Source organism: Pleuronectes platessa, chromosome 8 (genome assembly GCF_947347685.1).
Source record: "Pleuronectes platessa chromosome 8, fPlePla1.1, whole genome shotgun sequence".
Lineage (NCBI taxonomy): Eukaryota > Metazoa > Chordata > Actinopteri > Pleuronectiformes > Pleuronectidae > Pleuronectes > Pleuronectes platessa.
The window spans coordinates 11,984,170-12,007,047 of NC_070633.1; the positions used below are offsets into that span (position 1 = coordinate 11,984,170).

At 43.1% G+C, this 22,878-nt stretch overlaps 1 protein-coding gene across 3 annotated transcripts; it reads left to right on the plus strand.

Moving 5' to 3' along the window:
- Window positions 1–910: 910 nt before the first annotated feature.
- On the plus strand, window positions 911–21,952 carry sh3tc2 (SH3 domain and tetratricopeptide repeats 2). 3 transcript variants are annotated; one of them, XM_053428736.1, is made up of 23 exons: window positions 1,515–1,862; window positions 6,340–6,462; window positions 7,946–8,044; window positions 9,214–9,345; window positions 9,974–10,101; window positions 10,287–10,392; window positions 10,712–10,855; window positions 11,930–12,131; window positions 12,270–12,343; window positions 13,175–13,370; window positions 13,626–13,762; window positions 13,983–14,033; window positions 14,132–14,436; window positions 15,681–15,875; window positions 16,432–17,292; window positions 17,384–17,604; window positions 17,692–17,858; window positions 18,137–18,314; window positions 18,392–18,542; window positions 19,120–19,242; window positions 19,338–19,488; window positions 19,604–19,800; window positions 20,521–21,952. In XM_053428736.1, the coding sequence occupies exons 2-23, from the start codon at window positions 6,438–6,440 to the stop codon at window positions 21,376–21,378; spliced, it is 4,701 nt and encodes a 1,566-aa protein (XP_053284711.1). In that variant the 5' UTR covers window positions 1,515–1,862; window positions 6,340–6,437; the 3' UTR covers window positions 21,379–21,952. The 3 variants fall into 3 exon arrangements, with proteins under 3 accessions (XP_053284712.1, XP_053284711.1, XP_053284713.1); XM_053428737.1 differs by lacking the exons at window positions 1,515–1,862; window positions 6,340–6,462 and adding an exon at window positions 911–1,064; XM_053428738.1 differs by lacking the exon at window positions 6,340–6,462 and having other exon boundaries at window positions 1,516–1,862.
- The last annotated feature ends 926 nt before the right edge of the window (window positions 21,953–22,878 follow it).

Genomic DNA, 22,878 nt, shown 5'->3' on the forward strand with positions numbered 1-22,878 from the left:
GGAAGCTGGCTTTCCTGTGCACTGGAGGCAGGAGGCCGCTGGGTCAACGCCGTGCTGTCGCCGTCTGCGAGGGCGCCAGTGCCCCCTGATCGACAAGGGAGGCAAACATCTCCTGGTGTGTGTTATTACTGGAATACGCTGCATGGCCCAGTGTTGACACGACCCCATCTCCTCCCAATGGAAACTGTTTGACAACAAACATTATAAAACAGCAACACTGAGGACATATAACAGCCTTTTTATTTGACCCGCTGAGCACATGATACGACAACGTCACTGCCGCACTGTGCCACCCAATCTTCCGCTCTGTGTTTTTCTGCTCTGTAAATTGTTAAAGTGTCTTTTTGATTCGTGCTCAGGCCATGTCTCCATTATCTGTTGCAGCGATCAGCAATAGGCTGCATTCTTAACTAACCCTCTCAATCCTTGCCCTTTGTCCTGCCACATGGCCTGGGGAGGGACAGACACACACACACAGGCTCAGGCACCGTCCACCCTGTAATGCTAGACTGCTATCTCCACCCATTCCTGTCTATATGTAATTCATAGCTATTCAATATAACCACATTCCCCTGGCTTTCTCTACGTCCCACACACAGACACACACCGACGCACACTTTTGCAAACAGAGCAGAGTAACTGGTCTGTGTCCGGCAGCCTTGCATGGCCAATTGCATGATCACATGTGCATTGGCGGCTGATATTCTGCGTTCAGGGTGACTTTGTCACGGTGCACTGGAGGCTGGGGATACACAATCAGTTCCAGAGTTTATATTTAACTAAGTAGAGGGGGGAATAAACCCTACCAGAAACCAAAACACCGCAGGCCATGGGATTTTTTTATCTCCCCCAGATAGGGATGGACATTTCCCAGAAAATAAAAGAGATTGAAAAAAAAGGGGGTCACTGCCATATCCTGTTGTTTTTGTGGTGTCATTTAGCACATAGGGTTAAACTCTTTTAGAACATTAAGTGGAATGCTAGTGCTGTGAGTGTGACTCTATGATCAGGATGGAGGCTGAACAGGCTCTGCACCTTAGGAATGAAGAAGTGTGATTCCTCAGGTATGGACTGAACAATTGGAACCAGCTGATTGTTTGTGGCCTCGCAATGATCTGCTGCCCTCCCCTGAAGTGTGTCAGAAGAAACTGGTGTGACTGGTGTTGTGGAATGAGGAAATACATACAATACACGTTGCTTTTGATTCTAAATGGGAAGAGGTGTCACATGCTTACCTGGGTTTAATAGCTTTTACGAGGCAGAACACAAAGGTAACAATAACCTGACCTGTTTGCACCACTTCAGTCCAATAGACTCATACCTTTCCACATTTTGACAGTGTGTGTGTGTGTGTGTGTGTGTGTGTGTGTGTGTGTGTGTGTGTGTATATGTGTGTATGTGTATGTCTGTTTGTGTGTGCGTGTGTGTGTGGAGAGTGAGAAAAGGAGAGGGGGGGGGGGGGGGGAGAGGAGGAGGAGGCTGTACCCTAGTCCCAAAGAAATGATGGGAGGAGTTAACTGCAAAAAACTTCCTCAGTCAGTGACATGCTGTCTGGGATAGACTCTGAATCGCTCAGAGGGGCACACACACACACACACACACACACACACACACACATACAACCACACTCACACACATACTCACACACTCTCACTGGTTCTGCTTTTTCCCCTCCTGTGCTCTTTTGGCTGACAGTGGAGAATGGCGACAGTTTCAGCAGATGTCATGAGACACAATTCACCAGTTAAATGGTGACAAACACACACACACACAAATACATACATAGTAATACACAAATGGCACACATTCTGGCGCACACTTGAGGAATGACTTGAGAAGGGAGAGCCGAAGACAACACAGAGGTAAGTGCTGTTGTTCTTTGCTCCTTTTATTCACTTTCTTCTATATGGGTTAACACTGCTGTACTTTGTACTTAGTCACATAACCATGAAGTTGCTGTCAGGCAACAGGTTATAGGATGGAAGATATCATGTAGTTTCCTCATCAGGGACTTGTTAAGTTGTGTAAATGTCTCGAAGGCTCCTTAGTTATGGTTCTTAAATGTTTCTCTCTGTTTTGCACAAATGCCGGTAAGCAACAGTGTGGGAATCTCCCTGCAGGGAGCTCAGATCTGGACACACAGGCATGTGAGTGAGCTAACAGGAGGTTCGTCTAAACTTAGAGCCCCCCCAGTCTCATATTACTCTCCACTAAGTCCTGCACAGCATATTTCATATCCAAAAAGAACGGACTGCACAAATACACACACAGACCCACACATACACACTTACAGAGTCACAAACACCTCAAACAATCCATGCGTGTGGACACAGGCGGATACTGCTGACACCATATGTTTCTTATTAGGGTTGAATGTTATTGTCATGGACGGCCGAGTGTCACAACTCCAGTGCAGGCTTTTTGCTGTGGTTTCAGACTGGGTGGAGGTCAGTGATGGTATGTGGTGGCAGGAACCCAACAACCCGCACTGTGGCTTCACATGTCTGTAATCCCATCTAGTGTTTCTGTGAGACTTTAGTAAAGCTTCAGTCCTAGAGAGGAAAGGTTTCGATGCTCCAGCAGCAAGGAAACAACACGTAGAGCCACAGGTGTTCAGCCAAGAAGATACTGAGACTTACACAGTATCACCACAAATCAGACTGCACTGTTTGCTCAACCATCTCTGCATGTTTGAAAGTGGTCGTCACTGGAGAAAGCCGCTGGCCCTTGTGCAGCTCCCGGTGTTAACAAAGGACGAGCATGTGACCACACATATCAGCCTTGAGTGGTCTGAGTTTATTAGATTAGACAGAATCTGTTTTTCACTATGAGAAAACAAGCAGGGGAGTCTGGCAGAGTGTGGGGAAATGCTCCGAGACGCCTCCGGCCTGTTTACAGCTCAGATTCAGTCATGGCCATCCAGCCGACAAATAAACAAGATGAAGAGACTGGTCTCAGACATGATTTGAGCCACTTTGTCAGCGCCGAAGCAGAACGGCCAGGAGACGGATGAGGGAGAAACTTAATGCATTTTGTTTCCCAGCATGCGCAGTGATTATCATGCAGTGGCCGGGGATGCAAGTCACAAAAAGCCTCACGCGTAGAGCTTCTCTCTCTCAGGGTTCAAGAATGTTGTTTCTAACACGGCGTCAAATCAGTTGGTCTGCATTGAAAGGTTTTATTGTATGGATTCATGAGTTTGACTGAGTTTGGATGAGCATGTAAAATTCCTTAAAAGTGATGGAACTCTCCAAAATGTTAGGACCTTTAATTGGAAGATTAGATTTTATGGGCAAAGTGCTGCAAACCTAGAGTTTAACATTTGAAAGAAGTGGCCTATCATTAGGAAGGCTACATTATAAGACCTGTAGGATACCGTGTTTCTTGACTCAAACACAAACCTCATTAAGAGTTTTTCAAATCAGTCCACCACTGAGAAGGATTAAACTTAACAAATGAAACAGTTAATAATATATCTCCTTAACAGAACAATTTAAGAAAACACTAAAATACTTAATCTGATTAAACATGGTCTGCTTAACCTTAAACCTGGCTCATCAACAGTATAAAGAGAAATCAAAGTGACTCTTTCATTCTATTCCAATTTCTATAATTTCTCTAAAATAATAAAGTTTTATGTTCAATATTTAATTCTGTGTGCAAATCAGATGGAGATGTTTTCTCTGATACAGCAGCCAAGATGCAGTTTGCTTCTGTCCATCCACATTACATACAAAGGATATAGCTTCACCTGACAGTCTACTGGTTTAATTTGTGTGTAAGATGCAAGAATTATGATTGAGATAAACAACTTTACTGGATGATGTGTTGAAATATTTAATAAAAATGTTTCCTCTAGAGCACAATCAGCTAGTTTATGACTTTAAGTCAAAATATTCCTATAAGTGGTAAAATGCAGTGACATAGTAGACAAGGCTAAAAGAAAACAACATCTCATATAGGTTAAAATAATCATAGAATAAAGCCACTGAGTATATAGTATAAGCTGAATCACCAAGGATTGTAATTTTAACTGTTTTACCTTTTAACTATTTTTATTGTTTGATAAAATAACATAGTATAATCAGCTTTGCAGCTCTGTCTGCACCTCCAGATCTTCTTTAAAATGGCTGTGGCAAATAACCTTATCATAAGAGTAAAAAATGCCTGGAAATGCTAATGAGATGGACACTTCTAGGCACTTATCATTGAGGAAAAATGCCTTGAATTGTCCCGTCTTGGTGTTAGGGATGTACAATACGTGGATCACTTGAAGGCACTTTACACTAAAGCAAAATGCCTAGAAATATCCCACACTAGTGGTTACGGAAGTAAAATACGTGGGACACTTGTAGGCACTTATTATAGTAGCAAAATGCCTAGAAATGTCCTGACCAATCAGAAGGAGCCGGAAACTTATAGGCACTTATCATTAAGGCAAAATGCCTAAAAATTTCCCTCTCTTGGTATTAGGGAAGTACAATACGTAGGACAATTCTAGGCTCTTATCATAGTAGCAAAATGCCTAGAAATTTTTCGACCAATCAGAATGAGATGGACACCTCTAGGCACTTATAATAGTAGCAAAATGCCTAGAAGTCTCCTGACAAACCAGAATGAGCCGGACACTTCTAGGCACTTATCATTGAGGCAAACGTGAAAGTGTGAGGGGCTAATTCCTGGTGATGAATCTATAAAGATGAATGACCTGAAACTGCAGTTCCTTTCCGCTTTAGGGACCTTTAGTGAGTTTCAGCTCAGTTGTTTAACTGCCAACTTAACTGCTTGTGTTTTTCTTATCGCACTCATAGCGTGTTTTTCGGCCGCAGCAGCAGTCAACATTCACTGGACACATTGAGTTCAGTTTAACACTAAGCTTTGACAAATTTTGCGTCTAGTTTGTGAGCAATGAACAGCTAATGGGCCAGGGATTCCCTTCATGAGAGGATAGTGACCAAAAACTGAGCAAAAAGAGAGTGAATGTTAGATTTACATGTGGTGAATGGTCAGGAACAATACTTCTCTGTGTCTCTGGGGATGTGTAAACAAGCAACCGTTTCCTAGTTCACAATGATAATTTCAAAGGTGATGCTCTGTCATCGTTGTGTTAAAAAAATGAAATTTGAATTGCCTGGATTGTAATACGTCATGGGTATGGGTTGTAATACTTTAATTAAACATGGATACTGTCTGTAATTTATTATGATGACACAGCCAGAACATAACACACTGCTCGCAATGTGGCATCATGTTCTATCACTAACCAGATGATTTGTTACTGCCTGAGTGAACACATTGTGCTGGATGAGTACCGGCCAATTACAATGTACTGCCACCAAACCACAGGCCTACACTGTGTGTATCGAAGAGAACATGATAATATCAGCTGTTTTTATCTCTCTTAAATAATACTTAGACATTTACTTTCTGAAAGGAGCCATTGTTGATAAGGCTGTTTCCTTTGAGAGCGATGGGTCACATAAGAGAAGCGACGGCACATTTTGCAGTCATGTGAAGGTGCTGACCTTCGTCATCTACAGCATAAAGGAATTAACTCATTTTAGTCATGGGGATGGTCTCCTGGTGTGCTGAGGTCTTATTATCATCTCTCTGTATGTTTCCCCTCTCCTGGCAGAGGGCAGAGTTGTGTTGAAGTGTGTGATGAGGATAAACTGATCCTTGATCTGTGCCACAACTCCCCCCCTCCTCCCTGTGACCTTGCAGCCTGTCCCTGCGTGGCATTGCCTTACAGTGGATCAGCAATACATTCTACCAGCAAAAGACTCACTCATTGTCTTTGTGACACACATTCTGTGCATATTTTCCCTGACCCGCATACACACACACACATCACAACTCTCACCGAGGCCTGCCCCCCCCACACACACACACACACACTCATACCAGTCGCAGAGAGTGCTTTATGCATTGACTGACTAACTGGGCAGTTACTGAGGAGAGAGATGCTGGTGGGAGGAGGGAGATGCAGACAGTGGGAGACAGAGGGATTACAGATAGAAGCCGACACAGGCCGATATAGAAGAAGAAGAGATAAGGCTTGCAGAGGGACAGAAGAAGAGACTCGTTCAGTAAACACTAACTGGTGGAGTGAGCAGGGCAGGAAAGGGAATACAGAAATAGGAAGGGAAACAGGGCTTGTCCAGCAGAGAGGAAGAGAGTGAATTGTTGTTAAAGAGGCTGGGGGGGGGACTGATGGGATGGCATTGATCTCTGGGAGCTGCCGGCTCTTGGGCCAGATGGCGTCTTGTTGCTGCAGACCGCTGCTCCACTCTTCCTGCTGTGGACCGCTCATCAAAGTCTGCCTCTCCTCCTTCACAGGTCGGTCCCAGCCTGCTCTCTGTGCTACCACAGTACTGTCATGCCACGGACCCCTGCGCTCAGATAGACAGGAGCGTGGGTCTGTGTGCATATACAACATGGGTAACACATTTAGCCAAGAAGGTAAACAGGGCATGGTGTGTAACTGTACCGTAGCAGCATAACTGTGCTCGCGTTGACCCAAGCAGTCCTGTTGGTGCTAACTGTGCTCTGTGTAGTAGGATGGAAAAGAATAGGCTGTTGTCTTCCCCAGCCCTAATGTCATGTTGCGCTGTGTTGCCAAGTTGTGCGCCCCATTGTCTTGTTGTGAATGCTTTGTCTCAAGATAACACTGTTCTGTTGTGGTTTTGCACTGACAAAGCATGTTGACATTAGAGAAATGTGCCATTTAAATGAAAAGTATTATTATGATTAGCATCATTTGGTTTTCATATGAAGCAGTATTTCCGAAAACATGTGACTGTGCTCTCAGGAGTCAGGGGCAGGACAACTGTTTGAGCCTGGACGGTTTTCTGATGTCATTGCAGTTGTGGGTGTGTGTGTGTCTGTGTGCGTTCAACGTCACGGTTTTACCCCCCTTTACCCAATTAACACTCACACTAAAAAGTTGCTCAGACCTCCAGTATAAACTGCTACGCCCATCTACCCCAGTGACATTAACTCTCTCTCCCCTACCTGGATGTTTTTTTTTCTTTAAAAGAATAGTTCAACATTTAAGTGTTTTAAAAGAACGTGAGGAGATAATGCCACTAGCTCTGCTAGCGTAGTTTAGCTAAAGACTGGAAACAGTCAGGTACACCTGATGCAATATCCGATAAATACCACAATATTAAAGATATAATACGTAACAATTCTTGTGTATTTACATTATCCAAAATGTTTCCAAATGTTTTCTAACCCAGAGAAATCTCAAGTTGTATTCCAGGTAAGAGGACGTTGCTCTTGCTGATATAACTTTGGACAAACTATGCAAGGAAAAGCATTATGCTAGCTAGTTGGTTAGTGCTAGCTAACAGTCACTCGTAATGGATCATGATTATTCATTTTTCGTTAGCTGCATTCAATTATTAAAACTTAAACAAATGACCAAATCTCTGAACATGAATTGAGCCAAGTCGTGTCCGGTTTTCAAAGTTTCTCATTGGCGATGGTTGTGAAGACTACTCTCATAAGTTCTCTAGCAACTGAAGTTACAATTAGTAGGTTTAAACATCCTACATGTATGTATCCTTAGTTGTTAAACGTTTCGTCATTCAGAAAAGAAACAGTCCAGCATATAGGCTAACCCCCACCGAGGGTGACACTGTGTTTTTAAACTACATCGCATAATGAGCTTCGGAATTTCTGTGACCTTTGGACCCAGTTAGGTTCCTTCTGACTAAATGAACGCCCAGCCAACCTGTTAAAGTAAAACTTTGCAATGGTGTCAATCTCCTCATCTGCAAAACAGTGAATATATTTCCCCAAATCTTGAACTATTCTTTACCATATTTACAAAATATTTGAACCGTATGAAATTTTATGTATGTCATGATATACTGATTAAAAGGGAGTAAATGCGATCTCTTTGTCCAGGTCTAAAACTGATTTGCCTTCCTTCTGACAGACATCTCTCCTGCTGAGCTGGACGCTCTCTGGAGGGAACCACCGTACACTCTCGGGGGAACAAATGATCCCTTCTCAGGGAATGACATCATGACTCAAGGTAACGTGTGTTGCACAGTAAGGTTATTCTGGAACGTCTGTCACTCGTATTATCACAGCAACTCATCTGCTAGTTTGGATCACCAACATAATGTGAGGCTGATTTAAAGACTGAGATGTGTTGTGGTCACAAACTGAGGAAGTGTTTGGGACATCCTCCCTGCACAATGGAACAATTGAGGAAGTTCATCGCCTCTTTACAGCTGTAACCATACTATAGGCATCCACCTGACTGATATTTATAGATTTCCAACTATTAAGATCAAGTGCTGAGGTCAAAATTAATAATGGATGAGATTAGACAAAACCCCAGTGACAAAGTAATTCAATTAAACTATGTAGTGCAACTATCTTGACATCTGCCTTAGAGGCTATGTTTTCATCTGAATTTGTTTCTTTGTCACTGACCAAGATCACACAACATTACAAACTGGAAAGTTTCTCCCAAAACTTGGTGGAAGGATATATTACAAGTCAGGGAAGAATCCACTAAATTATGGTTGCATTTTTCGATGCAGATCTAAATAAATATCAAGATCTAGCAAATTTACATGTGGTTTCATATCGTTGGGCCTTGGTGGACATATGTGCTCTCCTGACTGCCGGTCTGGTTCTTTTATACAATCAATAGCGTTATAAAACCTCCAGGTTAAAATTGAATTAAATAAGAACCTTTTAAATATAGCATGGGTGGTTTCAGTGAAAGAATACTTGAGACTATTTTCCCTGGGCTGTGGAGGCACATCGAACGAGGAAAGTTAGGAACCACAGATTTAATTCATAGGTTTAACCTGTTCCATCCGACTAAATACAGACCACTGATTTGTATGTTTTCATAAATGCAAGAGCAACGCTTTCAGTTTTGTGTCATCTGGTAACATTTCCAGTTAAATCCCCTCACCAGTCTGGAACTTTCACTGGGATTGCAGCCGGCTTTGAACAGCCCTTGAGATGAACCATTTTGATAAAATTGTTTCAACGCTATGCACACCTGTCTATCAAAAAAACCTAAATACAGTTTGCTGTTTAGGAAACACTGGCTTAACCGACTAAGAGTGTGAGTTTTCTACCTTAGCATGTACTGTATGTTCTCCTCTTGCCCTTGAGTCAGAAAAGATGACAATCTTAACTTGATCTGTTGGATTTCCTCCTGAATCTGTCGTCCTTCAGGTGGAGGTGAGGAGGAGGATGGTGTCGTGGTGGAGTCAGGTGAAGGAGAGGTGGAGCCTGAGAGCTACTGGAAGAAGAAAGAAGCCTTCTTTAGAGGAAGTACTGTGTCACTGGGAGATAAGTTCTCCTCAGGTACATCTAATGACGCTCTCACCACAGTCCATATCCTCATCTATAACGTACATACATCAGCCAGTCTAAACTACTTACACTTTATACCCAGACCTATTCCCCATGCATTATATTTTTGCATAATGATGAAGCACATTGCTCTGTCTACTAATGTTTTACTCACTCAGCAGTTTAGCTCCATCCATCACGTTCCCCCAGGTTCTTCCGCTCAAATGGATTTAATTGGCCATACAGAGAGTCCAGTTAGAGCCTAATAGCAACGTTATTCCTCCAGGGACCAACATTGTGCTCACAAAGCATCTCGAGGAAACATGAGTGCTCGTAGGAAACCTTTATGAACTCTTAAAAGTTTTGTCTCGTGTTTTAAGAGAATTAAATATTTCATTATTTCTCAGTGATGACAGATGGAGAAAATACCATAACTTATTTGAACAATTTTATTGAATTAATTAGAAATATGTAGTTTACTATTTATTCTCGTGTTCTTCACATGGTGGATGATGCAGTCCTCTGTCTTGTTCCTTAAGGATATTTCTTTTTTCATCAAAGATTATTCGCATTAGATTTGTTTAATTTTGAAAAAGTGTAATTAACAGAGGTGGTTCTTGTCTTTTTCCTTCTCATGTAGAAATCGTGCTGTTATTCACTGGGCGGAGGCGCTCCAGCGTGAATCCTGACCGAACCCTGCAGGAGGCGCTACGCACACGACTGCGAGTGGTGGAGAGCAACAGCCAGGACGTGATCCAGCTCTTTAAGGTGAGTGCTGAATAACTTAACCAAGCTGCACTAGTTTCTGATGTCATAATAAAGAAGTAGATGAACTATGATTTGATAAGAGCCTATATAACACCGTGTGATATACAGTATATACTGTGAGTGTATTTTTTTTATGGAGATGGATTGTTCTTCAGTACATGATAAATGAGGCTTTGTCTCTGCAGGACTTGTCTGCACGTCTGGTGTCTGTCCACGCTGAGAAAGACAGCTTTGTGCTAACATTCAAGACTGTGGAGGAAATCTGGAAGTTTTCAACGTACCTAGCTTTGGGTAAGAAAGCTTTGTCTTTGCTGTTCTTGAAGATTGGAAGTACGTTGTGAAATGGTGACATACTTTTGGCCAATAAGCATTCAGAAAGCCACTGTCACTCAAATCTGTGTATCTTGTGATAAACTTTCAGCTTTAACTTTGATTGATGCTTATTTGATCACTATTAAGTGTTGTAAATGAAAACACAGCGTTAAAAAGTTTTCAGGGCCTTTAAGGACCTGGTACAAATTACCATTTGCATTCATTGTCTTGTTTCTGACATATTAATCATCACATTGGTTGTTGTATTTACTGTGGAGTTGTGTGTGCTCTTTCTCAGGTTATGTAGCTCGCTGCTTGGAGAACTTCTTGAGTGATCAGTCCTTCTGGCTGGACCCAGAGCTGCTCAGCGACCTGGAGATCAATGTGAGCGTGGATGAGGAACATCTGGCTACTCTGTACCTGGGACTTTTACTGCAGGAAGGTCAGTAATACTGGTTCAGATTATAAATTGAAGATCGATGAGTTTTATATGAACAGTTTGAATGAATTATTTTCACTGAATCTATCATCCAAACAAGTTATAATCTCTCTGACTCAAATCTGAACAGTGACTCCTAAATGCAGACAATTGACGACAGGGACAATCCAGCATTTAACAGAAACCAGCTGCTGCTGTGATCCCATTACTATTAAATAGTTTTTCACTGACCCCAATTAACACTGCTTTTTCTATAAGCTATTCTGAATGTCTTTAGTCGGGTCGGATTATCCGTGAGCCCAGAGAACGATTTACAGCAGTCAAGCTAGAATAGCCTATGTTGAGGTGGAGGGAGAGGAAACAGAAGTGGAAAAAGGGAGCTGGGCTACGCGCTAGGCTAAAGGCAAGGCTCCCTATATATATATGTTTTTACGACAGGGGAAATTGGATATACTACCGCTTTTGGCAACAGAGGTGCAAAAATCAATTAAAAAAGTTTGTTGTACGAGCTTTAATGTATAGCCCATGCTTTAATGAAATGTGCTTTATTTTATTCTACTATAAACTTCTAATTACAAGTAAGGTATGCGATTCAATAATAATTTTGTTATGGTTGTATGATTGAATTAAGATATAACTGGATATCACTGAATTTGAGTAATTTGTTCTGTTTTCTGTTCTATACAATTAGCAGCTAAAGCCAAACTATTATACCATATGCCTCCTGGAATGTGTATTGATTCCCTCCTGCTTGGTTTACACAGACATGACTCATTTCACCTGAGCATTTCCCCTAGGCAAAACGCTTCATGGAAAGGTATAAGGACTGCAGTGCTGGCAAATAGTGATGGGAATTACATTAAGGGAGGTTAAATAACATCCATCATTTGCAAGTGACTGAATGAGGGCGCAGCAGTTTGGCTGGTGCCGTTTTGCTGATCTTTAACTTAAGTCCGGTGACTTTTATCAACACAAAACCACTTTCTGAAAATACTTCAGGTGTCTGGGTAAGCACGTGTTTGCTTGCATGTGGCTGTGTCTCTCTGCTGATTCGTGTTCACGTGATTCGCTTCGCAGGATCCTTCTTTGCAAAGGCGCTATTTACGAGAAGCGAGGAGTATGAAGAAGAGGAAGAACAGCTGTCGTTCAAAAAGAATGACTTGCTCATGGTGAGGGACACAGGGCAGGACAACATGCGGGAGGGCACCATGCTCTCTACAGGAAGCCACGGCCTGGTGCCAGTCGATGCCATGCAGCCACTGCCCTACCCCTTCTACCAGTGAGTCAATTTGTTCCTTGCATTCGTTGATTTAGAAACAGTAAGACTAAGACTTTAGGCGGATTGAACTGAGCTCAAGAGAGATGTATACACTTCGATGGGCACAGATGTGTTAATCTGTACTTCCTGTTTGGTCAGGTGGTTCCTGAGGAAGTACCCAGGCTCTGCTGGATGCTCGCCAACAGAAAAGGAACAATTTGAACATCCAATCGGTAAGGTCACACACACACATACAGAACTATATGTTTACATAGAAGACTCACTGTACTGGACAGGCACTGCAATGTAAGCTGGGACATGGATCAAACTAAAGAGCAAATTACTTTTTTTCAAAGAGGGTTTTGGTCATATTCTGTAGTTGTTATGACAATTTTTATCCAGTAAATTTGGTTTTAATATGTTTTTTTGATCCCATAAAAATGGGTTGAAACTTCATGATTGACAGCTGAGACTGACTCATTATGGGTCAAACATGTCTACAAGTAGGACCTTGCGACCGCAGCTCCATCCCGTGATCACTGCTGTGGAGAATCTGGTATTGTCCCGAATCACCTTCTCATCCGACAGATTTTTTCAGATTAGTGAGAGATTTCGGAAACAGCCTCTGGGTCCAAATCTGCAAGATGGCAGTGCTTGTATCTGGGATGTTTTGGTTTCATTTCTGGACAGAGGGAGGAAGAGGAAACACGAAGTCCATCTTTTCATAGAGTCTATGTTACAAACTCACAGATGGTGAGAATGTCCCACAACTTTTGCGGTTTCCCTCAGCTCCACAGAGAATTTTGGCCTTTTTAAGTTCTTTCTATGGTTTAGCTCACTTATGCTCTTATAAAGGTTTGCTCCATTCGCAACAGGCAGCTGTTTTGAATTTACAATAATTTACTATTAATGCTTTGTTGGGAAAATAAATCATATATATGTGGCACAGTATAAAGGCATTGAATCGCGTACACATATTTCATGGCCATTTTTTTACATGTTTATTTAGAAAATCTCATATCTTGTTTTTGTCCTCATCTCTGTCTCCTCATCATATATCTCAGTCACAGGTTCCTGTGTGGCAGTGGTTGACTACTGTCCACTGGCGCCGGATGAGCTCCAGCTGAACCAAGGTGACATTGTGGAGGTCCAGGGTCTGCTGGTCCGAGGTCTGGGCGTGTTCATAGGAACTCACACATCCACAGGACACATTGGTTTTGTACAGAAGGCCCACGTCAAGCCTCTGGACACCATGGCCTTGTAAGAAGCTCCTTTTTTTGTTGTATAATACATGATTCGGCTTGAACCCACTGTTGTGATGATGTTGTGCGTCATTTTAACTCTGAAGCGCTTCATCTAAATAGACACCACATTGGCTATCACTTGGTTATTGTCTCCCACAAATCTTTGATGACATCCCATTTACTGTCGCTGCAGTCTGTACATGATGGAACAGGCGAGGAAGTCAGGGAAGACAGCTGAGGTGATAATGCTGCCTTTGTCTTTCCTGCACAGAGACGGACAATTGGTCTTTCTGACGGCGGAGGAGAGGGCCAGCCTGGCTCAGGTTAACCCGTGCAGCTCTGAGCCAAGTGACTGTGGCCTGCTGGAACGACTCTTCTCCTCTGACATCAGCTCTGTGTACAGGCTAGGTAAAAACAACAACTGCCCTGATCAAGAGATACTCAAGGGGGCTGTGCTAGAACCTTAACTAAATCATAGATCTTGTTTTGTATTGGATGTGCAGCTGATGTTTGTTTCTTACATAGTTGCTGCATTTATTCTGTGAGTAACTGAAACGGGACAGTGTTTCCAGCCCTACTGCCAACTGGAAGAGTGATGCTTAAATTGATTTACCTTGTGTGCCTCCAGACAGACTGGACGAGACTGACTTCCTGTACATCAGGAATCAGCCAAAACACGGTAATGGTTTTAAAATCACAGCGGTTAGTAAAAACCTCAGTGGACGTCTTTGCTCTGCTCTGATAATCATATCTACTGTTTCTGTCCTCTTCTCACAGAACATAAGGTTTCTTCGAGCACGCGTCAGAGTGTCTTTTCAGAGCGGAGCGAGAGAAGTGGAGGGACGCCCCCGGAGCAATCCTCCCCACGTGCCTCTCTCTCTCTCTCCTCCCCCCGCTTGTCCCTCTATCGCTCCCAGAACCCTCTGCCCCACGAGGGCGAGCACCTGACCTTCGCCACGTTCAGGGAGCTGGATGAGTTCCAGGAGGATCCAGCTCTCTTCTCAGAGGAGAACAGCTGGGAGGTGGAAGAGTCTGAGATCAGTGACCCCACGCTGACCCTGCTCAATCATGAACAATTCCAGGTCAGCAGACTCTTAATTCATCACTTCATTAATCATTGAGGCCCAACGATATTCCTTTCTTGCTTTCTAATTGTATGTCTGTGGTAGATAAGGTAACATTAAAGATGCTCTCAGACATGCACTGAACTCCAGACATTTTTCAGATGTTTTCTGTAAGAGCTGTTTGTGTGAATGCAAATGTCTGAGCCAGTTGCACTGGACATTTTCCAGAACTACAGTAAAATGTCCAGAAATTTCATCGAGAGTGTTCGGGTGTTTTAACGTTTTCAACATGTTACAGACTCAAACCTGAAAAACAAATATAATTACAAATATTTCAGGATGGAAAAGAGGAGCCACTTAGACGACACAGACAAAGATGTCAAATTTGCAGGAAAACAACATTATAGAGCTTTGGTGATAAGGGCGTACACCGATGTCAATGTAATGTACACACAAACATGTGATTTCTGAAGCAGAATTTTTACGTCATGCCTCCTGCATTTTTTATTCAGACTTCACCCCTCGCCTGGATGTTCTGGACATTTTCCTGTTGTTGTGAACACGCCTCCTGCTGCATTTTTCATGAGTGAAAGACAAACTAAAGAAAAGGTCCAGACCCAGTATTCTGGAGTTCATGTCTCTAAACAGCTCTATGGAAGATAAATATGGTGCCTTATGAAAATTAGGACATGAACAACTTCGCTTTCTTGCATTGTTATGACTACATTATCGAAATAAATTATCACTAATTAAACCTGTGTGCACATATGCAACAGTCTCTCCAACACCACCTTCACTCTTAATTTTCAGATAATTCATAATTTTATTTTTATGGCCTGTAACTCCTGAACCTTTTCAATGTCCAAAATTGTTTCCCCTAGTAGTTATTAAGGTCCTTAAAGGGTTCTAAAATGTTATGTGGAAAATTTGAGTGAAATAATTCAGCTTCTAATCAAATAAAAGCATTTCCCTTTAATGTGTAATTGAATTGTGCAGTGAAAAGACAAAATAAGTCCCATCGCAACAGAAGCTCATCTCTATTAATCTAACAAAGTGTTTTAACAATGATCTAGTTACTTTTCCTGTTTTGTCAACCAGATCACATTTTTACAATCTCAGCTTTACCACTGAAATCAACCACTATTTCCACTTTGGTTAAATTCACATTTCCAGTCTTACAACGAGAAGCACTTTTGGGATTATTTTAAGGATAGGTATAATTGCAGGAACGTAAGACACTGTTTATTTTGTTCTTTGTCCAGGAGGACTTCCTGCCTCTGTATGACCTGCAGTATTCCTTCCTGTGGGTGACCTTCAGCGGTAAGACGGAGGACGAGCTCTCGGGTCACCTCGAGAGTGTCAGGGAGTGCGCCAAGAGGATGGGCATGCACTGGGCACATCGCCGGGCATGCTTCCTCCTGGGAAGGCTCTGTGCCAGGAAACTAAAGCTCTCACAGGTTTGAACTTCACCTCTTGTATTAATAGGTGTTATATTTACACGCTTACTTCTGGCTTGATGTAATGTAAGTGATCAATATGCAATAGATTGTGATTCACATCACTGAGGTCATAGTATTAAAGCAGATGTGTAGTGTATTCTAATGACTACTACTGTTATTTTCCCTTTAAGCGACAATAACGTGAAATGAACATGAATGCACTCAGGCCTGCATATTCACATCTACATCTACACAGTGGTCCATATCACATAAACACAAATTATCCTTATGTATGCGAGTGGTGTTGTTGTTTGTTGTTTTTATTGGGCTATACATTGCTTTGAGTCTCATAGGCAGGAATAATAAAGTATCCATCTATCTATCTATCTACAACATGGTCTGCATGACAACTTTGTATTTTCTATGTTTTGTAAAAAGATTTGCCTCCGGCTGCACTTTATAAAATAATTTGTAATTTTTACATTTTTCTTCTCAATCTGTGCTAAATAAAATAAAATAAAAAGTCTAAAATCGATTGAATTGTCATCACAGACCCTTCATGTGTTTCCCTCAGGCACGGGTGTACTATGAGGAGGCTCTGAGCGTTAGTGTGGACAGTTTCTCTGACACGCCACTCCTCGTCGCCCTCTTCACAAACCTCACCTCCATCTACCTGAAGCAGCGCATGACAGAAAAACTGCCCCAGACTCTGGAGAAGGCCAGTGCTCTGCTCCTCTGTCTCCCCGGCCACACCTTCACCTCCCTGGACGAGGTGGAGCTGCTGATGCTGCTCCTGAGGAGATCCGTGGTGATGGGGGACAAGAGCCTGGAGGCTCGTGTCTGCTACCTCATCTCGAGCCTCTTCCTGCTCCTCAAGAAGACCGACGACGCTCTTCCCTTCATTGAGAGACTCCAGTTTCTTTCTGTGACTCTTTCTGCTGCTGAGGGGCAACCCATAGTTCCCCTGGACCTCAACTGGCTCTTGAGCTGGCTCTATCATCGTAAATACATGCCTTACTTAGTGCTGGCCTCGCTGAGCCTGGACTCCAGGAAAGACCACACCCTCCACGATGCCTTCCAGAAGATTGAGTTGTTTATAAGGAACTCTGTTCGCCTGAACCCGTGCTGGAAGGAAGGAACCTCATTGCTCCCCGCCCAGATTGTGGTTTACCTTCAGCAAGCCTTGGCTCTAGCAGAGCAAGGAGAGGACATGAAGACCCAGAGGGACCTGTGTTTGGGCTTGGCCTCAGTCTATCAGCAGTATAATGCTCTGGACAAGGCGGTACGCTGTGCTCAACAAGCTGTGGAGATGGGCAGCCACATTAATGAGGAGGAGGGCTTTGAGGCCTCTGTGCTGCTCGGGTCGTTGCTGGTGTTGACGGGTGAGGCTGAGAGCGCCAAGAGTGTCCTGCAGCCACTGCTCTCATCACTGCAGGTAAAGCTGACGCACACATGGTAGAAAAAGTCATCGCTATCTGTTTCTCAAATGACATCATGTGTGTCTCTGTGTGGGCATCCCTCTTCAGGGTACAGACAGCCCCACGCAGCGCGGAGTGATCCACAACCTCCTGGCTTTGTGTCTGAGGCGACAGGGTCGTGTCCCGGAGGCAGGATGGCATCTGCACTCAGCCCTGATGATCTCCAGGGAGAGTGGGAATCAGAGGAACCAGGCTCTGGCTTTGGCCAACCTGGGCTGCCTGGCGCTGGATGTAGGGGCATCATGGGTAGCAGAGCGTTTCCTTGTCAGGTAAGATATCTGTTTTACTGTGTGTGTGAGTAAATGTAGACAGAGGGCGCAAACACTTATTTACTGTGATGGAAATTGTATCACCAGATCACTGCACCTTTTTCATGGGCTGTGGGAGAGCCCCACAGACGAGGAGCACGTTCAGACCTACCTCTGGCTGGGGCGGAGCTACAAAGACAGGGGGAGGAGACAGGACATCAGGGCGTGCTATGAAATGGGACTGCTAATTGCACTACAAGCCAGAAACCTGCACAGTAAGTACTGTACATGAAAAGGTAATATTAAAGTTATCATACTGAACATTATTACTCCTTTTAAATCTGACGTAAACAGTGACATCCCCTTAAACCCTTTGAGGGAAATCTCCTCAACAAAATTTTCTTTACTGCAATTACATTTTCAGCGTCGAGTTGACTTGTGAAGTAACGCCCGCATACTCCTCCTACTGGTTAACTTTGGACTCACGTGCTTTGTACGATTATGATCAAATTCTCAGGAACCTCTGATGACAAGTTTTCTGTCTGTCTCATAGGTCAGATGGTGGTGGCCAAGGTGCTGAGTCGGCTGTATGCCGACATGCTGCTGTACGGTCAGAGCATCGTCTACTACGAGCACTGTGTGTCCGTGTCCAGACAGCTGAAGGACAAGAGACTGGAGGGGGAGTACCTGGAAATCCTCAGCAGCCTCTACCTGTCACTCAACACAGAGAGGTGAGAGTCTGCCTCTCCTCACTAACCCCCTTATCTGTGATTTTTATCTAATTTTTGTTTTGTTTTGTGTGTTGCAGATCATCACGTAAGTCGCTCGACTACACCAAGCAGAGCTTGAGGATTTCTATTGATTTGGGCAAGAGAGAGGAGGAGTCAGAGACCTGGTTACAAGTGGGACGGATATATTATCTCATCCATGAGGACGAGCTGGCAGACATGTACCTGCAGGTGAGGAGTAGGGAATAGATGACAGTCTGTATTTAAAAGGGGGATGACAGGTCTCCAATTCTTCTTATTGTACAAAAATTAAGCTAAAATATCTCAGGTGAGTGCTGCCATCTTGAAATTTTGAATTCACTTGTAGCCAGAGTCTGCAAAATAGTGATCGTAGTGTAGAGCCGCGGCGTTGAATTCCTACAGATATGAATGTTTACTTAGTCTTAGCTATCAAACATGAGGGTTCACCCAATTTATTGGCATCAAATGACTAATTAAGACCAAATTTATCAGAAAAATTTAGATTTGGCCGTCCCATGTCCAATATGCTAACATAGAGGAGTCAGGGATCATGACCTATACTGCAGCCGACCACTAGAGGGCGTTTGTGAAGATTTGGCTGCACTTTTGTGAACTGTCATGTCGTCGACCTATATATATATGCAAACTCTTTGAATGAAGTTACATGAAGGATGAGAGCATTGTTCATACAAACAATCCTTATTTCTGGGCAGCAATTGCGTGAGTTTCAAATTTTTTACAATAGACATCCAATCTGTATTGATAGACAGTGTAATTGGATTGACAGGCAGCAGTGAAAACAGCCCTGAGGATGAACGACCCTCACTTTGCCATGAGCATCTACGAGGAGGCGGGAGACGTTTACTTTAAAGGCCACAGAAATCAGATGGCTTCCCTGCCTTTCTTCAGGGTAAGAGGACACGACATATTTATCTGAAAGCTACAATGTCAAATGCCTCTTGACACGGCTGATAAGATTCAACAAATTATTCATATATCACTCAGGACGGCAGTCTGCCATTCGCACGCAGCATCAAGGACATCTACTCAGAGTTCCGTCTGCTGAGTAAACTGACTGAGCTGCTGATGAACCAGGGGGAGCAGGAGGAGGCTCTGCAGTACGCCACCTTGGCCGTTCAGGTCGCCAGCAACACAGGTACAGAACAGAAGCATGGCCTCAAGAAGAGTCAGCCCCATATGTCTGTTAGTTAAAAGGAAGATGTGAAGCTACCCGGTGTAGCTGATATAGGCTTATTGTTGTTTGTCCTTAGGTGTGCTTGTGAATGAGAGGACAGCCTACCACCGACTGGCCACAATCTACTACAGCCTGCAGCAGTATGAGATGGCAGAAAACTACTACCTCAAGTCCCTGTCCCTCTGCCCCCCGGTCCTGCAGCACCCCACACAGGCTCGCTATTACACCAAGGTCTACTGCAGGCTGGGAAATATCACCCTGCACAAACTGAAGGTACAGGGGACCAATATATTTCTGAACTAGAATTGCACGATCAAAGAGAACACCTGTGAAATTCCATTCCTCACAAATATAAACACAAGAATGTATATATATAAAATCAACTAAAAAAATGCTTTCTGATACGGTGGTTTAACAAAACTAAAATGATAAAATATTCATGATAATTCTTCAAGTCAAACTATTCAGGAACAGTGTAAGTCGCTAAAAGTAAATACATTTAATTCATATGATGAAAAGAAAAATATAGAATTGCCCAATCCTGCAATGTTAAAGAAAGTGGGGAGAAAATCTGTGATCCGCCCCCTGATCAGGAAAAACATTTGATGGTTTCTTCTTTGGGTTATGCCTCACCCCTCCACAGAATTTCATGGAAATTGGTTGAGTAGTTTTTGCGTAATTCTGCAGACAAACTAACAAACACACACAAAAATATAACCTCCTTGGTTGAGGTACTAAATACATTCTTACTAAACTGGGAGCTGTTTCTTCTTTGTTTGCCAAAAAGAAAGAAAACCCTTTTATCACATGCTAATGCACATCCTAATAAAATGCTTCCAATCTTGGCAGAGAAACAGTGTCATTTTCTTAACCTTCATCTGTTTCTTTTAACAGAAAACATAAGGGATCAAACCCTAACGTTTTCCAATGTGAACATGAGCGTTTGATTTCAATGGGACCTGTTCTGACCACTGCACTGTGCTCTTTGTTCAGGATGCTTTTGACGCAGTGGGATACTTCCATTTGGCTCTGGCAGCAGCCCTGGAGGACGGCGCTCACCCCGAGGCCCTGTATGTGGTGTACATGAAGCTGGCGGAGATCCACGGCAACCACATGCCCGACTCTCAGCTGTGCCAAGTTTACAGAGACAGAGCCCAGCGTCTGAAGAGAGTGCTGGCCAGAGAGGGGGGAGGGGGGGACAGTGCAGACACCGAGGCCGGCCAACAGAGGGAGCAGGACGTTGGACATACAGACAGTTTGAATAAGAGAAACTACATCTTCGATTCTATACCTGAAGATGAAATGTGTGAACTAAGCACGGCCCCAAGGACTTGCATGAGGCATGCGGACAGAAAGATCAGTTGTATAGACACTAATATCGGAGATGCTCACGGGAAAAACGATCCCAATCAACATCTCCCTGACACAGACGGCCCTAACCTGGACGGGTGTGAGACGGACACCATCGCCAGTCAGTCTTACAGCGACAGCACCTTCACTGGGTCGTATGATACGGCGAGGGAGCAGATCTCTGACTCCAGCAGCTCCACCGACACACTACAAACTCAGAACCTCGATACTGACCACAGCACGACCAGTCAAATGCCTGCTCACTCCACCGATGACATCACAGGACAAATGGACGCAAGAGACACCGATCCTGACATTCAGGATGAACAAATCACACATGCTTGTGCAGATCCTGTTAAAGAAGATGTCAGCGTGACGGACATGCAGTCTGACGCTGACCACACGGAGACTGTCAACATGAAAGCAGATCTGACTGTAAGTGTGGACGACTGCACAGAAAAGGATCATCCCGAGACTGGAGACACAAACACACGTGCTTAGATGTCGTCTACATTTTCTCTTCTTCGCTGACATTTCCTTCGTCTGGTCACACGTCCCCTGACCGGCGACCTCACTGCAACGTTCCAGCCACATGGCCCTAAATGTAGAATTAAAGATGATGTCTATACTGTAAACCTGTCAGAGATTTAGTCGATTCAACGCATGTGCCTTTTTGTATGAGATGTACAGTGCACTGTGCTGTTAATATATGATTTCTCTATTTTATTTGTATCTCTGGAAGATGTGACTCAAACTGAATGCTTTTTGTTCACTTGAATGTGACACACATATAGTGGCCTTGACGACACTCATTAAATCAAATAAGCCAACACAGTCAATCAAAAACAATCTTTCTGGCAGCTAATATAATTAATAGTGTTTGAACTTTGTGTAGTTTTAAATTGATTTTACTAAAACTGGTTCATTCGTTGGGGACTGTGTTCTTCTGAGGATCCATACCCATTCGGTGTGTGAGCCAGTGTTTACGGCAGCAGGGTGGTGTATGTGGGCTCAACTTAAAAAAGTAAAGTCACATCCCACATTCAGCGTAATAAAGGAAGATGTCACCTGTTAATCACTGTGTTTTGAGTCATACTGGACAACAATCTGTGACACAGAGGCATGAGCTATAACAGACTCGGATTTCAGAGGAAATATATGCTCTTGAGATCATTTCAATGTTAAATTTCAATGATATATTATATTTAATGATAATATAAACATAGATTGTATATAAAGAGATTTATATTAAATAATCTACATACAATCTTCCGTAACAATGATTTTAAATGTAATGAATAGCTGTATATGTCGCGATTGAGATGTGTTGACCACTAGTAGTCAATTAAAAGTAATTTACTTGATACACATTTAACAGTCTGTTTGCAAAAAGTGTTTTCCAGGTGACAAACCAGAATATGATATGAGTGGTACTTTTAAAGTCACACACTCTTCAGTTGTGATACACATTTAATAACTGAATAACTGAATTTCTTGAAGGAAGCACCAGAGTCTACAGACCCATCATGGAAGGTCGAGCTGTTTTACTGCAAGTATTTTTTATTCTTTTTAAGACAAAAGCAAATCAACAACAAGATCTTATTTAGTTCAAACATGATGTTTGATACACCAACATATGATCAGGATCTGCAGATTAACATGCATATGAGATTTCACAAGGATCAGGCATGACTCCAGCCCACATCATTGCAAAGTGCCAGATAAGCTTCAGCAGAAAAAAAAACACCCTCTCAGGCGACTGATGAAGACTTGATCAACCTCATTTTGGAGAAGAGCAGAAGAACAGTGAGAGAACAGTGAGTTACTGAGACACAAACACTCCAGCACCACACCCTGAAGTCTGCCTGTGTCACATCAACCTGCCTCTGATGAAATAAGCAGAGCAGTAGAGATCATGATTCAGTGCTGTTTGTACAGGGGGATTTTAATGTGGAGGACGTTGTTAGAAATCTGATCTCCCAGACTGTGAAGCACAGACAT

Excerpts from the sequence above, each read along its gene's own strand:
- sh3tc2 (XM_053428736.1), top strand. The coding sequence starts at position 6,438 with ATGGGTAACACATTTAGCCAAGAAG. Across the intron at positions 13,371-13,625 it reads CCTCTGGACACCATGGCCTT|AGACGGACAATTGGTCTTTC; the intron begins GTAAGAAGCTCC and ends TTTCCTGCACAG. Across the intron at positions 17,605-17,691 it reads GCAGAGCGTTTCCTTGTCAG|ATCACTGCACCTTTTTCATG; the intron begins GTAAGATATCTG and ends TTGTATCACCAG.